This window comes from Astyanax mexicanus, chromosome 13 (genome assembly GCF_023375975.1).
Source record: "Astyanax mexicanus isolate ESR-SI-001 chromosome 13, AstMex3_surface, whole genome shotgun sequence".
NCBI lineage: Eukaryota > Metazoa > Chordata > Actinopteri > Characiformes > Acestrorhamphidae > Astyanax > Astyanax mexicanus.
The window spans coordinates 8917501-8936308 of NC_064420.1; the positions used below are offsets into that span (position 1 = coordinate 8917501).

At 34.7% G+C, this 18808-nt stretch overlaps 1 protein-coding gene across 1 annotated transcript; it reads right to left on the minus strand.

Moving 5' to 3' along the window:
* Positions 1-16273: 16273 nt before the first annotated feature.
* On the minus strand, positions 16274-17071 carry LOC125780577 (histone H2A-like). The gene is made up of 2 exons (XM_049462949.1): positions 17067-17071; positions 16274-16717 (listed from the first exon to the last, which is right to left on the minus strand). Exons 1-2 carry the CDS (start codon positions 17069-17071, stop codon positions 16330-16332), a joined length of 393 nt encoding a protein of 130 aa, XP_049318906.1. The 3' UTR covers positions 16274-16329.
* Positions 17072-18808: the final 1737 nt, after the last annotated feature.

Below are 18808 nucleotides of genomic sequence, written 5' to 3' on the forward strand. Positions count from 1 at the left end.
ACTACATATCAACTATCATCAATAAATTTCATAAGCAATTTAAAAAGTCCCATGAAACATTATTTTTCTTTTGTCTATTATATTTTTGTCTCTGTTTTAGTTTAACTATACACTGTTTAATTACTTTGTCACTATTTATATAAACATTTTCTGTAGTCATTTTACATCTAGTGATCCATAATTGATTTACGATAGTGCATATACATAACCAATAATCAGTTCTTTTTTTACATGATTTATCTAGATTAAAAGTCCCATAAATAATGTGTTCTCTAGTTACATCAATGTCCAGTCCATAATTTTTGAAAGCACTCCATACTTCCTTAGATCTGTCGCAGTCGATCAATAAATGACCGACAGTTTCATTTACCGTACAGCTGGGTATTGGGCATGCTGTCGTTTTTACGTTGCAGCTCCACTTCACAACTCCTCGTACGGGAAGTCTGCCCAGCGCCGCCAACCACAGTCTGTCTCTGTGCTTCCCAGGAAGCGTTTTCAGGTTCAGGAGATCTATAAGATTTTCATTTTCAGTATCAGAGCAGTTCTTAAACATGATTTTCTCACCATACTTAAAATCAGCCACTTTTTTATATATTAATTTACTCGATTGGGTTTTCCAGTCTAAATCTAAAATTTTATATTTTTCTATAAAATCAGAGTATATTAATTTATAATAGGCAATTTTGCGTCTTTTTACGCTTTTAGTTTTTTCCCAATCCGTTTTGTTTCCGATCCATTTTGATCCTTTTTCAATATTTTCATTTACATGTTTACAGTAGCTGATTTTAAGTTTGTCGCCGATCTCAAAAGCACCTAAGCCACCATTTTCTTTACTTTTGTACACAAAGATTCTTTTTGTCACTTCTCTATTGTTTCCCCATAGAGTTTTGATACACAGTTTATTTAAAGCTGTAATTGTTTTTTCGGGTGGAGGGAAAACGATAGATAAAAACATTAATTTAGATAAAATAAACATTTTTATTAATTCTATTTTTTCTATATATGATATGTTCCAATTTGAGAATTTGTTTGCTTCCTCTGAAATTTCTATTAATTTCTTGGACCAATTATTTTCTACACAATTAACATTATTTATGTAAATTCCCAGTATTTTAATCTCTTTTTTTAAATCAATGTTTATATTTTCGTTCTCCCTACCATCACCAATCCACACAGCTTCTGTCTTAGACTGATTTAAACTTGCGCCTGATGTTCGTTCATATGTTTTAAAATGTTCAATCACAGTATTAAGTTCATCTTGGTTCTTAATAAAAATTGTTATATCATCTGCAAAAGCAGAAACTACGTATTTATTAAGCTCACTGTTTACATAAACTCCTGTTAATTTTTCCTCTTTCTTTAATGATGTTAATAACGGATTAATAGCAAGCACATAGAGTGCTGCACTTAGAGGGCAGCCTTGTTTTACTCCTCTACAAATGTCTATTTTTTCAGTTAATTTTCCGTTTACTTTTACCTGTACTGTTGATTTTAAATATAAAAGTTTAATCATTTTAATAAAAACATCAGGGAAATTATATCTCTCCAAGACTGCCCACAGGTATTCTCTAGAGATAGAATCGAAAGCTTTTTTTTGATCTAAAGCTAAGATGTAAAAACCTGATTCATTTAGATGTTTATTTGTGATCAACTCTCTGATAATACAGAGGTTATCCCACATGCTTCTACCCTTAATTCCACACGTTTGTTCTTCGTTAACTATTTTATCTAAAATCTTTTCTAGCCTATTCATTAAAACCTTTGCAAAAATTTTATATTCGATATTCATTAATGTAACTTGTCTCCAATTATTTAGTTCGTATTCATCTCCTTTTTTATATAATAAATTAATTATCCCTTCATAAAATTCATCATGCATGTTATTTTGTTTAATCCCTTCATTTAAAACTGCGCACATTAGATCAGAGAGTTCTTTTTTAAAACACATATATAGTTCGGCTGGAAAACCATCCGGCCCCGGTGCTTTCCCTCTATTTAGCTGTGTAATTGCTCTTTCTATTTCACCTTTCTGAATTTCTCCTTTAATAAACTCAAAATCTGCATCATTGCACGGTGTAATATTATCTAAAAAAGTTGTCATCAGAGTATTATCTATATTAATTTCAGTATACATATTTTTAAATTGTTTTACTATTTCATTTTGTTTATCTAATTCTCCATATACTACTAAATTATCCTCTGTTCGTATTCCTTTAACTAGTTTTGTTTCCTGTTGTTTTTTATATTTTTTAATTAAATTAGGTACATTTGTTATACCACCTTTTACGTCATCATATCCACAAATAATTTTTAAACTATTTTGAAATTCGTTATTATATTCTATTAATTTATTCTGCATTTCTTCTAAGGTAATTTCTTCTTCTATTGTTCTATTTAGTTTTCTTTTTAAATCTACATATTTTATAGTTAAATCATTATATATATTATTTTTTTCTTGATTAAGTTTTTTACTCTGAATAATCATTACTCTTTTAATCCGATTTTTTAATATACCCCATAGTTCCTTATGAGAGGAAACTAAACAATCTAGATTTTTAACTCTCTCAATTTCCTCTTTCACTAATGCAACAAAACTATCATTTTTTAGCCAGGATGTATTAAGTTTCCATGAGTTTCTTTGTGTTTCTTTAGTATTAAAAATTTTACAACTGACCACTAAATGATCAGAATTTATTATTACACTTGTATTATATTCTTTGATTTCATTTTGTTTTGATACATAGATACGGTCAATTCTAGTTTTAGTTTTATGATCGAACCTAGTAAAGCCAAAATCATTTGGGTATAAAATTCTAAAAGCATCCTTAACCCCAAAATCCTCACATACTTCTTTTAATATTTTACCTTCTTTACTTAATTTAAAAGTTGTAGAGGCTTCTCTGTCTTTCTCATCAGTTACAGTATTAAAATCTCCTGCCATGATTATATTTTGGCCACTACATAAAAGTTCTGGGAGTTTTTTAAATAACTGTATTTTTTTTGATCTATCAGACGAGGTGTACACATTAATTAATCGCATTTTATTTTCCTTTAACTTACAATCTATAACAAGGAGTCTACCAGGTATAATATCCCTTTTTTTTATAATTTCTACTTCTCTAGTTTTAAAAAATACCCCTACTCCATCTGCTGTATCTGTTCCAATAGAGATTACTGCTGTACCCATTTTCCAAAAATCTTGAACTTCTTTAATATGCTCTAAATGATTTAATCTAAGTTCTTGTAAGAACAGAATATCAGCATTTAGGGCTGCTAGTTTATTTAATTTATCTTTTCTATTTTTAATTTGCTGAATACCCCTTACATTAGATGTAACAATTTTAAAAGGGTAACACATTTAAAAATAGATATAAAAGTATATATGTATTTTACCTGTTTTAACATTCCCCATTATTTTCACAATAAGTTCTTGCATAATCATTTTACCATAATTTAAATTATTCAATTTTCTGCCTCTCATATTACAGATAAGCATTTTAAAATAGCTCCTCATGGAGATCAGAGATAGAAGATTTTACTTATCTCTTGTTTTTTTCATTGTGGATTCCTGAGGAGATATCGTCCTTTTTTTGGGATTTGAGGATGTCCGTCTTTCAGGGCATGCAGAGTCGGGCAGCTCTGTGTCTCTGGTCAGCGAGGTCTGGGGTTCCACTGCAGGTGCAGTGCAGGTGTCCGAGACTCTCTGCTCCACTTCTAGATCGACGTCTTCACCGCTGCTGCTGCTGCTGCCGCCGCTGCTGCTGCTGCTGCTGCTGCCACTGCCACTGTGACTGCCGTCATTTTCTTCCTCCTCCATGTCGGATCCCTCTGAAGAGATTTCTTCAATTGTCTCAGTTTCAGGTCTTTTTTGAGTTTGGATTGAAATTGGTACATGAGACTTTGTTGGGGGTCGATGTTTGACTTGGAGTGATGCTTGGGTTGGAACTTGAGATTGGGCTGATGTTTGAGGTGGTGCCTGGTCTTGTGATGGTTTTAAAATCTTGACCTCTTTGTTCGCTGACGGTTCTTTCCCAGCATTTGATGTAGATGCTGTGGTATTAGAGCTAGCTTGCATTGTGGGTGTGTCATAGATCTGGTTGGGGTTTTGTGCTGCTGATCTTCTGGCTTTGACCTGGTTACTGTAAGACTTGGGACACGAGAAAAAGGAGTGACCCTGTTCACCACACAGGCCACACACTTCATCATTTACGCACACTTTTCCTTTGTGTCCCAGCTGCCCACATTTCCAGCATTTCACCTGGTCGCAGTCTTTGACTTGATGTTCTGTAGAGCTGCATATATAGCACTTCTGGATCTGTCCAGTGTAGGAGATCTTCCCAGTGTACGGGCCCATAGCGATGGTATTAGGTATTTGAGTGAGCTCACCGTTGGAATTCCGTCTCAACTTCACTTTATACCTCCGTACACCGTACCACATCCCGAACTGATCCAGCAGCTTTTCAGCAGGTTGAAGTAGCACACAGTAGCGAGATAGGTAATGATCCACATCTTCATCAGCCACTCTCCCCGTCCAGAACTTTACCACAATGTTCACTACATCTTGTGGAACAGATGACACCACCTCCCAATCCTTCCAAAAGTTGTCTTCAGCCCATACTTGGAAGTGTAAAATAAAACTACGGAGTACTTTTTCTTGGTGGAAAACTATTTCAAACTCCCTTCTGTTCTGAAGAGCTATAAAGGAGTATATGTCTGATGCATGGAACCAACTTCTCTGCATAAGTTGTGCACCAACAGTACTCCTATTTGGTGGTTCCTCTTGGCCAGTATATTTTAAACGAGCCCAAAATCGTCCAAATTGCTGGCCACCCGAAGGGGCCATGTTTTAAGAAAGCTCTCCTTTATCACAGCCTTAAAGGAGCAGCCAGACAGACACTATATAGTAATATAGCTGCAAAACCGCGAGGCTTTGTAGCAGAGCACCCGTTTTCAGCCTAATTTCGCGGAGCAGATTACTCAGGCATCCTGCTTCTCTTCGAGTTAGACTGAAGAATGAGGGGGAGGCGACTAACCCCCACGTTATTTGCACTCTGCCAGTCTAATTAACATGAGTCACGCCTTTCAAATGCCGTCAAACCACCATTGGACAAACACAACTCGCTCCACTCTAATACCCCTCCTCTCCCTCCCCCCGCTGCTGCAGCCTGCTCTTTGTGTGCCTTCCCGCGCACACAGCGGTGACGCCCTTTGCGAAGAGCGTTTTATACATTAAAAAACCTTAAAAACCTTGAAAAAATTTGACGCTTTCATATGCGTTAGCTCTGAAACGGACAAATAAACACATCCGCGCATTGTGAGCGCACACAAACACGCGGCTGTATGTTTATTCATCAGTTAGCCTTCATGTGAACTAATGTCTGGTTCAGTTGAGTGGACGGGAGATCATACGGCGTTCCTTTAAAACAACCTAAAACTAAAGAAATATGTGCCTTTAAACTGACGCTTCTTAATCACAGACTCGGATATTTACATCTTCTTAAACTTATGCTTTAAGAACACACGTGCACATATATTTTATATATACACACACAGCTCGTAGGCATATATTAGGGGTGGGAATCGATTACTATCTCACGATTCGATTCGATTCCGATTTTGGGGGCCACGATTCGATTCAAAATCGATTTTTGATTCAAAACGATTTGAATTATAAAAATTTCTGCTTCTGGCTTATGAATCTTATTGAAAAAAAACCCTCCATAATATACACTGGTCCTGGAGCAAGTAATGTGTTACAAAAACAATAAAATGTGCAGGAATGTGGGTCCTCAGTGACAGAGGAATCACTGGGATATCACAATGACGTTAATGAACAATAAATAAATAATAAATAACACTGCTTTATTACCAGGCTACTAGCGGTGGTGTGTAGGTGACGCTGCTGGGCTGATGTGATGATAGCAGTGGAGCGCTAAAGTTCAGGAGCAGCTGGTGATTAACTAGTTAATTTAAGGTCGTTGTATTTCTTCAGAAAGGGGGCAGGAGGTGGAGAAATTAATTCATATTGTCCATTCCTTAATTCCTCTGTGATGAGGAGCTGAAATGAGCTCTGATTAGCTTATTGTTATTTTTCCGTTCCGCCTTAAATGCTGCAGCCCGCAGCCACCTGTAGCGTTATTTAAGGTGGAACTGGAAAGTTAGCTTGTTAGCTAGCTAACAGTTACTGAAACTAACTACTAGCGATCTTTTTTATGCTTGTTATGAAGCATTCTGCCATAAAACATTAAAACTACACGTTAATCTAAGGTAATATAGTGCTTGTTCTGCCATCTTACCGGTGATTCTCAAACACCTACTACGCTCTGTGTGGGTCTGGAAGACCTCGGTTTGAAGGGACAAGCGGGTTGCCAGGTCCAACAAAAATACCCAGCCCAAAATCAGTCCAAAACCCGCCCCTCAGAATCGATTTTGGGACATTTTAAATCGATTCTGAATCGTAGTAAATGAGAATCAAGATTCTTATGTGAATCGATTTTTTGGCACACCTCTAGCATATATGTATCAATATTCTCTCTCTCTCTCTCTATACACACACACAATACTGATATCCTTACATATCTTTCGTAGTGTATTTCCACACTTTATCTTGTAATTCATGGGCAGTGGGATGTTTTATATAGGGAAATTAAGTGTTAGTGAACTACTGCATCTTATTCCAACACGGAAAACTGCTCTTTGGGTGGATTTGTGGGTGGCTCTTAAAAGAGCCGTTGTTGTTAGCGGTGTTCGAGACGAGCGTTTAACCTCCGAATCCGTACAGAGTGCGTCCCTGGCGTTTCAGGGCGTACACCACATCCATAGCGGTGACGGTCTTTCTCTTGGCGTGCTCGGTGTAGGTGACGGCGTCTCTGATCACGTTCTCCAGGAACACTTTCAACACACCGCGGGTCTCCTCGTAGATCAGACCGGAGATACGCTTGACGCCACCACGACGCGCCAGACGGCGGATAGCGGGCTTGGTGATGCCCTGGATGTTATCGCGAAGAACTTTGCGGTGACGCTTGGCGCCTCCTTTGCCGCGTCCGGACATCGTAGCTGCTCTTGCTCCCAGTAGACGAGAAGAAAGAATGAAGCTACATCGGACAGCCAGCGCATGATATTCTACTCTACCGGACCTAGTTGAGGACAGATAGGCGGAGCCCAGTACAAAGCAGCTGGGTGGCCCCTCACAGTGTGGCCGTCTGCACCGCCCCCATACACTAGAGCGCTACAGAAATACAGATTATATACAATATCTGCTGAAATGAACCTGCTTGAAATTAGTAACTGCAGATATCTTACACCAATGAATGCTGAATATTACATCTTGCCAGACACACTTTATGATGCACTGAACCATGTGGGACACAGTGTCACAGTCAAGCAAGTGTGTTTTATGCAGCATGTTATGGTTTGGTCTCCTGCACATAAAATGTCTAGTTAACATCTGAATAGATTAGCTGACTGTATATGAAGGTACTATTGTGTGAACCTTAAGCTAATTTACAAACATTAACATGAATTAAACATATTAATATGTATTCAAATAGTATCGTACTCACTACATAATCTCTAAATCACAGAGTGTTATCGCTCATGTAGGAGCTCATGTAGTGTGATCGACATGTAGGAGCAGTCCAAAATACTCAATAAAACAAACAAAAAAAGCAAATAAAATAGAATAATAATAATCATCATAATCATAATAATCATAATAATAATAGTAATATGCCTTGAGAAATCCAAAGTGTGGAACACAAAAAGCACGATTACTGTGTATCATGTATGTTTTATCAAATATAAGCGATTTTGGAAAGTGTATTCGTCAAACTAGGTGTATTAATTTTATTTACGAGTTCATTAAACTTCTATGAATGTGTACTTCTAAAGTACTTCCCAACTTGTGCTGGGAGTTTTGTTTATTTTCTATCAATAATTTGGAATATGCCCCAATCCTTTTTTCTCACTCTACACTGGAAATATTTAGATCAGTTAATAAAAACTCTCTTGATCCATGAGAATTAACAGGATTAGACAACCCTCATAATCCAAATTCATGTAAACAAATTAAACATTACAAAACAGGTAAAAAGATTTGTACGCTCACTCACTCATTCATTAATCACTGCAGTGTCTGCGTTAGACCAGGAGATGGCCTCCAAGCTCCACCAAAAACATCTCCCCTAGAACTGTCTCACAAACCACACATAAATAACCAAACAATAAGTTTCAACAGCAGTACATTAAATCTATTTACATGTTACATGGAGATAGCATTAAATAAAAATAAATAAATAAATGTATTATGTTGGAATATATACATGAACATATATATGATTACACACACACACACATATATATATATATATATATATATATATATATATATATATATATATATATATATGTAGCAGTTGTTTCTTTTTTCTATGTCTTGTTTGAATTAATTTTATTATTTTATGTATATATAATTTATTAAATTTATTTCTGTTAGGTTTTTTTTTTTCCTGTTTCATGTTGTCCCTTCAAATTTACAATAAAATAAAATAAAATCCTTCATTACCGTATTTACTGCTTAGTGGATCATCAGTGGCCAATTTGCAAATGGAAGGGGGAAACAAACATCTGGCACTATATGGCACTTTTGGGGCCATGTATGTGGATCGTGTTAACCAACTGAATAAAGATATCTCATTCTATTATCTTTATATGATAATATTTAAAAGATAAATGTCCTAATCAAATTGTGATGAAAAGTACACATTTGTACGCCATGTCTTGAAATAAGCTATGGGTCAGAAACCTCTCACTTCAACAACCACAAATATAGTAATGAGAATAAGAATAAGAATAAGAATATTTATTATTATTTTTATTAGTAGTAGTAGTGAGTAAGTATGTTGCTCAGAGACAGCCTGTCTTCTCGTGGATAATAATCAGCCTTGTGAAAACGAAAATGTGGAACGTCGAAGTCGAAGCACGATTACTGTGTATCATGTATGTTTTAGCAAATATAAGCGATTTTTTAAAACGTATTCGTCAAACTAAGTGTACTCAATTACGGTGTTCATTAAACTTCTACTAATGTGTACCTCTAAAGTATTTCAAAAAAAGTGTGCTGGGAATTGTAAATTATTTACTAATCCAATAAAATATTTGTTTATATTTTAATGTCTATCAATAAATCGCTCTATTCCCCGATCCTTTTCACTCACTCTACACATAAAATATTGCAGTTAAAAACTCTCTTGATCCATGTGAACTAACACAATTAGACAACCATCTGTGGCCCTCATAATCCTAAATCATGTAAACAAATAAAACATTACAAAACAGGTAAAAAGATTTGTATTCTCACTCACTCGTTCATAAATGCCTGCAGTGTCTGCGTTCGACCAGCAGATGGCGACCAAGATCCACCAAAAAACACAAAAGAACTGTCTCACAAACAACACAAAAATAACCAAACAACAAGTTACAACATCAGTACATTTAATATATTTACATGTTACATGGAGATAGCATAAAAAAAAAATACATAAACGTATTATGTTTTGTCAATCAAAAAGACTACGGCTGAACGATTAATGTTTTGGTTGCTGTTTTTCCTATTTTCCAATAGCCTTCCGAAACGTCACGACGATGCGCCACGCGTACCGTGACGTCACCGCGTTTGTACTCTGTATAGTGCTCGGGATTGTAGTCCCTGGCCTCAAAAACACAACCATGCTCTACGGAACCACGTGATTGAGTTTCAAAATGTCTTAATATTATTATCTTTTCATGCTGTTCTCTCCAATACAAAATAAATGCTGTGACAAGCTGAAGAAAGTGGTTTGAAAAGAGAAATAACCTAAAGAATAAATATTGCATATTATGGTTATACACGACCTCACTCTCTCTCTCACACACACACACACACACACACACATAATAATAAATACATGAACATACATATAATTTCATAAATATTTTTGGGTTTCTTTTTCTATTTCTTTTTTGGTTTATATATTATTTTAGGTATATATATTTTTAGATGTTTTTTTGGAAGTTTCGTTTATTTCCTGTTTTATGGTGTCCCTTCAAATGTCCCAAAAAAACAAAAACAAAAACTAATTTTAACAATAAAATGCATTAACATATTTACTGCTTAGTGGATCACCAGTGGGCAACATTAGCAAATGGAAGGGAGGCAAAAACATCTAGCAAGATCCTCTGCTCTTTAGTATAAAGTACTATATGACAATTTTGAGACCATATATGTGTATTGTGATAACCAACTGAATAAAGAAATCTCATTTGTTTAGCTTCATATGATAATATGTAAAAGATAAACGTCCTAATCTAATTGCGGTGAAACGTACACATTTGTACGCAACCTCTTGAAATAAGCTATGGGTCAGAAACCTCTCACTTCTTACATGAGTGTCGTAATATAACACAATAAGCTCTAAATAACAGAGTGTTATCGTTTAAGAGAGGTGTAGGAACAGGCAAATAAATAAATAACTAATCAAATAAACAACTAAAAACTTAATAATAAGATCTTTAATAATCATTATTAGTATTATAACTATAATTATAATAATAATACTTATTAGTAGTAGTAGTAGTAGTAGTAGTAGTAGCAGTAGGAGTATTCTGAGTAACTATGTTTCTCAGACACAGCCATTGTTCTCATGGAAAATATCAGCCGTGTGAAATCCAAATGGTGGAACACACCAAGCACGATTACTGTGTATCATGTATGTTTTATCCAATATAAGCGAGTTCATTAAACTTCTATTAATGTGTAACTCTAAAGTACATCAAAAACTGGGCTGGGAGTTGTAAATAATTTACAACTCAAATAAAATATTTGTTAAGATCCGAATGTCTAGCAATAATTCGCACTGTGCCCCAATCATTTTCGCTGACTCTTAAAATAAAATATTAAAATCTGTTAAAAAATCTCTTGATCCATGAGAATTACACAATTAGACAACCATATGTGGCCCTCATAATCCTAAGTCATGTAAAAAAATAAAACATTACAAAACAGGTAAAAATATTTGTATGCTCTCTCACTCATTCATAAATCCCTGCAGTGTCTGCGTTCCACCAGAAGATGGCCTCCAAGCTCCACCAAAAAACATCTCCCCTAGAACTGTCTGTCAAAACACACAAAAACAGACAACGAATATCTAGCTATCTTTATATGGTAATATTTAAAAGATAAAAACGTCCTTATCAAGTTGTGATGAAAAGTACACATTTGTACGCAACCTCTTGAAATAAGCTATGGGTCAGAAACCTCTCACTTCTTACATGAGGGTCGTAATATAACGCAATAAGCTCTAAATCACAGATTGTTCTCGCTCAAGAGAGGTGTAGGAACAGTCAAATAAATAAACAAATAAACAACAACAACCATAATAATACTACAAATAATAACAATAACACAAACAACAATAATAATAATAATAATAATAATAATAATAATAATAATAATAATAATAATAATAATCATAATATTAACAATATTTATTATTATTATTATTATTATTAGTAGTAGTAGTAGTAGTAGTAGTAGTAGTAGTAGTAGTAGTAGTAGTAGTAGTAGGAGGAGGAGTCTTCTGACTAAGTATGTTTCTCAGAGACTCTAAGAAGCTCTAAATCACAGAGTGTTGGAACACTCGAATAAATAAATAAATAAATAAATAAATAAAAAACAACAACAACCATACTAATAATAATAATAATAATAATAATAATAATAATAATAATAATAATTATTATTATTATTATTATTATTATTATTATTAGTAGTAGTAGTAGTAGTAGTAGTAGTAGTAGTAGTAGTAGTAGTAGTAGTAGTAGTAGACAGCCTGTGTTCTCATGGATAATAATCAGCTTTTGGAAATCCAAAATGTGGAACACACGAAGCATGAATACTGTGTATCATGTATATTTTATCAAATAGAAACGATTTTTATAGTGTATTCGTCAAACTAAGGGGACTCAATTACAGAGGTTATTAAACTTCTACTAATGTGTACCTCTAAAGTACTTCAAAAATTGAGCTGGGAGTTGAAAATAATTTACAACAAATCAAATATTTGTTATTATTCGATGGTTTGCCCCAAACCTTTTCGCTCACTCTACACATAAAAGATTTGGTTCAGTTAAAAACCCTCCTGATCCATGTGAACTAACACAATTACACCACCATATGTGGCCCTCATATTCCAAATTCACGTAAACAAATAAAACATTACAAAACAGGTAAAAAGATTTGTATTCTCACTCACTCATTCATAAATCTCTGCAGTGTATGCGTTCGACCAGCAGACGGGCTCCAAGCTCCAACCAAAAAACATATCCCCTATAACTGTCTCACAAACCACACAAAAAAAGACAAAACAACAAGTAACAAGATCAGTACATTAAACCTATTTCAATGTTATATAGAGATAGCATTTAATAAATAAACAACTCACACACACATATATACACACACACACACACACACAACACATTTAACATTATCCATGTTAGAATTATTATTACACATATTAACACACATTAAAATACACCGTCAAAATTGGACAGGACGCTAATGACATAATTAGTAAAGAAAAAAAATATTTCTTAAAATACTTGTTTCACTTGTCAGAGAGTAGCGGTTTAAATCCTGCCTTTAACCTTAGCTCCAAAAATTATGTCATTTTTCTATCCAAAATCATTAGACATTAAAAGGGTTAGTGCCTCCTGACTTAGTGTAAGTAATAGTTAGCGAGCAGAATTACACCAAATGACGGCCATTTAAGGAAAACAAAATATCCACAAACGCTAGCTTTTTAGAGAATGGGGGAATGGACATTGCAGTTAAACTTTGCCCTTAAAATGAGAATTTAATGCAATTACATGAATAAACTAAACATCAAATTCACTGTACCTTGTGACCTCTGACCTAGAGAAGGGAATGGCCGCCATTTTGTGAACAGCAAAAACGTAAACAAACCTTCAGGCTAAGCTAAGCTATGCTATGCTAGCGCCTAGTTACCTATTCGGAAGCCATAGCAACCGCTCCTGTAGGAGAGTTTCAACACCACTGTGGCTAAATACACTATTTATACAATATAACATACATACACAGGGGACAGTATGAACACCTACCTGCTAGTTTTGTGCTGTATATTTGGCCAAATTAATGGTACATGCTAATCGCTAATTTAGCTTCACTCACCCAGCTAGCAGGCCAGATAGCCAACAAACTAGCACTCCAGACACTCCACTCGTGGCCGGAGAATAAACATATAATATATCTCTCTATAAGATATATATACTTTATAAGTAGTGCTAATAATAATAATAATAATAATAATAATAATAATAATAATAATAATAATAATAATAATAATAATAATAATAATATTCTTCTTCTTCTTCTTCTTCTTCTTCTTCTTCTTCTTCTTCTTCTTCTTCTTCTTCTTATTATTATTATTATTATTATTATTATTATTATTATTATTATTATTATTATTATTATAATTATGAACGCCATAATATCATTACTATTATTAATGTTAATATTGTTATTTTTTACGTTTAATAATTATTTACAAATCTTTATTAATAAATAATGATGAATAAATCATTATTATTTTTAGTAGTAGTATCATTATGATTGTTATTATTATTATTATTAGTAGTAGTAGTAGTAGCAGTAGTAGAATTATAAATGTTAATATAAGTAATTTGTATTACTATTATTAATGTTAGTATTACTCATTCTATTCACTATTAATAGTTTTTTATTCATAATTTATTGCTATTAGTGATTGTTATAAATATGTATAATTAATATTTTATAATTAGTCATGTATTAATGAACATTATTATGATCAGATTATCAGATTGAGTCAGACTCAATTTGGTTTTGTACATAGTCTCATACACAGCCACAAGATATGCTCAAACATTGCAAAGACACATTGCCTTAATATGTATGTGTGCGTGTGTTTGCATGAATATCTAATTTTCTTTCCATAAAAAAGAAAAAAAAGTATATATACATATCTGTATTTCATTGCTCAAGAATTATATATATATATAGAGAGAGATTTATATATATATAAATCTATTTATATATATATAAATAAAAATATATATATATATATATATGTATGTTCTGTATTGCATTCTTGAGCAATGCAATACAGAACTTTAACCACATGGTGGCATCCTAACTCTTAAAACGTGAAGTAGTCAGCTCAACATTCACTTATATATACAAAGTGAAGCAAGTCTTATGTTACATGTCCATATAAAAAGGTACTAAGCCTCATCAATGCAATGTAATATATATATATATATATATATATATATATATATATATATATATATATATATATATATATACATATATATATATATATATATATGTATATATATATATATATATATATATATATATATATATATATATATATATATATATATATATACATATATATATATATATATTGTTAAACGGCACCAATCGTGAGGTTTACTTGATTTATATATTATGGACGTATCATGAGACTTACAATATATTTATATACTTATGTTTTCATGTTTTAAGAGCTCTCTCTCTCTCTCTCTCTGTATATCATATATATATGTAGCTAGGTATATTTTAATATAGAGAGAGAATATGACAATATTACCGAGTATATCAATGTGTGTACATATTAAATTGTACATGTTGTAACACTGATGGATGCCACCGTATAGTGAAACATTGCCATTTTCAGTAATAAGAGTTCAATTTATGTAAACACACACACACTTACAACAGAACTCTTGCAACTTATAACAGTGCATGCAATGGCGCAGTTGAACCGCACGGTGGCATCCAAGCTCCATCAATGTTACATGCAGCACTTCCCTCAATACACACGCACACACACATAATATATATAGATTCATTTCTCTATTATTTCACCAATAATGTGCTCATAATTATTGTGCTTGTGTGTTTATATTTATCCATTGCAGTAAGATATAGTAATTGCTGACTATTAAAAAGGACGCGAAATAGTTCTAAAATATACGTTATGTCAAAATTATTCATAGTTTTGAGTACACAATTAGTACTACTTTTTCATACTGGCATATAAAAAGCATGTAGAAAAACAACTCTTTTGGCACGGACACAGGTAGGTGGCTCTTAAAAGAGCCGTTGGGTATTAAGGGAAAACGTCAAAGCGCTCCGTTTAAGCGCGCTCTCCGCGGATACGGCGGGCCAGCTGGATGTCCTTAGGCATAATGGTGACTCTCTTGGCGTGGATGGCGCACAGGTTAGTGTCTTCAAACAGACCCACCAAGTACGCCTCGCTGGCCTCCTGCAGAGCCATGACGGCGGAGCTCTGGAAGCGCAGATCGGTCTTGAAGTCCTGAGCGATCTCACGCACCAGGCGCTGGAAGGGCAGCTTGCGGATCAGCAGCTCAGTGGATTTCTGGTAGCGGCGGATCTCCCTGAGAGCGACGGTGCCGGGCCTGTAACGGTGAGGTTTCTTCACGCCGCCGGTAGCCGGTGCGCTCTTGCGGGCTGCCTTGGTGGCCAGCTGCTTCCTCGGGGCTTTGCCACCGGTGGACTTGCGGGCGGTCTGCTTCGTTCTTGCCATCGCGCTGAGCTCTGTAAAGAGAATAACGCGCCTCGCCTCCTCACGGCCCTTTTATGCTTTAGAGCCGCTACTCGCTGATTGGGCGTCTTGGATCTGCGCCCTTCCTATTGGCCGTTTCGCACGGAGAGCCCAAACGCAAAATACTGCGTATAGAACAAACTGGCGGCTTCCTGCAGTCCATTCTGGGTTTAATTATAATATATATAATGCAATTTAAGCGCTCCCATTGCTTAATTTAATAATTCTTATTCAATAACCTTGTAATTAATTACAAACAGCCGTGTACAGCTGTATACTCAAAATAATGCCGTGTGTATAGGGATTGTTATGATTTGAAAGTGTACTGGTGTTACCTATTGCTCACAGCTTAGTATAGTGTGTGTGCGCGCGTAAGTTTATATTTATATAAATATATACACTTAAATATATATACTTAAATATATACACACACACACACAATATATATATATATATATATATATATATATATATATATATATGTATGTATGTATATATTTTACATACACATATGTATATGTATATTAGCCTTTTCCCTTTGGGAATTACATGTATAATGTGTATTGTTACTGGGGAGGAAACATAGCACTTTTTGAGTAGAGTTGGGTGGCTCTTAAAAGAGCCTTTGGGTATGGACAAAGAAGCGGAAAGCGGAGATTTACTTGGCCTTGACCGCCTTCTCGGTTTTCTTGGGGAGAAGCACAGCCTGAATGTTGGGCAGCACACCACCCTGGGCGATGGTAACTCCTCCGAGCAGTTTGTTCAACTCCTCGTCGTTGCGAACAGCCAACTGCAGATGACGGGGGATGATACGAGTCTTCTTGTTGTCGCGGGCAGCGTTGCCGGCCAACTCGAGAATCTCAGCGGTAAGATACTCCAGGACAGCCGCAAGGTAGACGGGGGCGCCGGCGCCAACACGCTCGGCGTAGTTTCCTTTGCGCAGGAGCCTGTGCACACGGCCCACGGGGAACTGGAGCCCGGCGCGGGAGGAGCGAGTCTTGGCCTTGGCCCTTGCCTTTCCGCCGGTTTTGCGTTTTTTAAAGAAACTTTATTGAAAAATTTAGAACAGGTTACAATATTTCACTTACATTAAATATAACATGTATTAACATCATTCATATATTAAACTATTCATCACATGCAATTCAGCTCATACTTACACACTGATAAATGTTACAATTTTAAAATTGTCCAAGGATGTTTTTTTGTGTTTTTTTGGTCCAGTGTTTTCATTCTCTTTAACTCAGTTATTATTTGCTTAGTGACAGTCTGTGCAGGAATCTGAATTTGATTTATTATCATTTTACACCTAGTCTTCCAGAGCTTACAATTTACAATACATACTATATACCAATAAAATTCTTTTATATTAGGATCCAAATTTTCATTGAATACCCCATGAAAAACGGATTTGTAATTTACCTGGAATTTTAGTCCAATGTCCTTTAAGAGAGTCCAAGTGTCCTGAGCCCGTTGGCAGTCCACAAGCAAGTGCTCTACTGTTTCGTCAGCGCTGCAGCTCATCACGGGGCACATCTTCGTCGTAACGAAGCAGCTCCACTTCACCACAGCCCTGACCGCCAGTCTGCCAACACTTATCAACCACATCACATCTTTTACATTCTCAGACAGATCTTTCTTTTTTAGTCTCTCTATAAACTCTTGGCTTTCTGAGGGGCTTAGATGCTTATGTTTGACCATTCCACCATATAAGTGTTCACTTAATTTTTTATAAATTTCCTTATTCGTTTCTTGTACCCAATTAATATTAATATGTTCAAATTTATGTATAAAATCACCATAAAATAATTGGTCTGCTGTAACATTTTTTCTAGCCTTCCCTCTTTTTTTGTCCATGCTTTTTTGTCTCCTAGCCAAGATGCCTTTCTATCTATGGCCTGCGAGACATTCTTACAATAAGTAATTTTTAGTTTCAGGCCCACGTCTGTTGCACCTAAGCCCCCTAGGTGCTTTGGTTTAAACATTATTTCCCGTTTTGTGACTTCACGGTTATTACCCCAGATAAATTTTACACACATCTTATTTATTCTTTGCATACACTTATCTGAGGGTGGGAAAACAGTTGCTAAAAACAATAATTTAGACAGAATGAAGGTTTTAATTATTTGAACTCTTATTTTGTAGTTTGCTGCATTCCATTGCTCAAATTCCTCTTTAATTTCTGTCTCTTTTAATGTCCAATTTTGATTAGCACAATCATCTCTTGTTATATTTATTCCTATGACTTTAATTTTGTCTTTAATTTGAATGTTCAAAGATGGGGTAGTTTCATTCCCCAACCATACCGCCTCCGTTTTGTCCAAATTTATTTTTGCACCTGCCACCCGTTCATACCTTTTAAAATGTTCATTTACCACATTCAGTTCATTCTGATTTTTAATAAACACTGTGATGTCATCCGCATAAGCTGTCAATTTTAATTTTGATGATTTTTCTTTTGTTTGTATTCCCTCAATGTTATTATCATTTTTAATTTGATTTAAAAGTGGACTAATCGCTAAAATATACAATATTGCACTTAATGGACATCCCTGTTTTACACCTCTCTTTATGTCTATCTCTTCTGTTAGGACCCCATTTACATTTATTTTTGTCTTTGATTTTTTATATAATAATTGTACCATTTGAATGAAATCTATTGGGAACCCATAATGTTCCATGGCTTTCCACAGGTAATCTCTAGAGATAAGGTCAAAGGCTTTCTTTTGATCCAAGCTTACCACAAAAATGTCTTTATCTGATTTACTATTTAGTATTGACTTTAAAATTCCCAGGTTATCCCACATGAACCTGCCCTTCATAGCACAGGTCTGCTCATGTTCAATAATCTCCTCAGTGTACTGACTAATCCTATTTGCCATTATTTTAGCTAAAATTTTGTAATCCATGTTTAATAAATTAATTTGTCTCCAATTATCCAGATCCGCTGGATTCCCTTTCTTATAAATAAGCGTAATAACTGACTGATAAAAACATTCATTTAAATTTCCTCCCGCTAACCCCTCATTATAATATTCCCTTAATAAATCAACTATTTCATTAATACATACCTTATACAATTCTGCAGGCAACCCATCCGGTCCTGGAGATTTTTTATCATTTAAGTTTTTAATTAC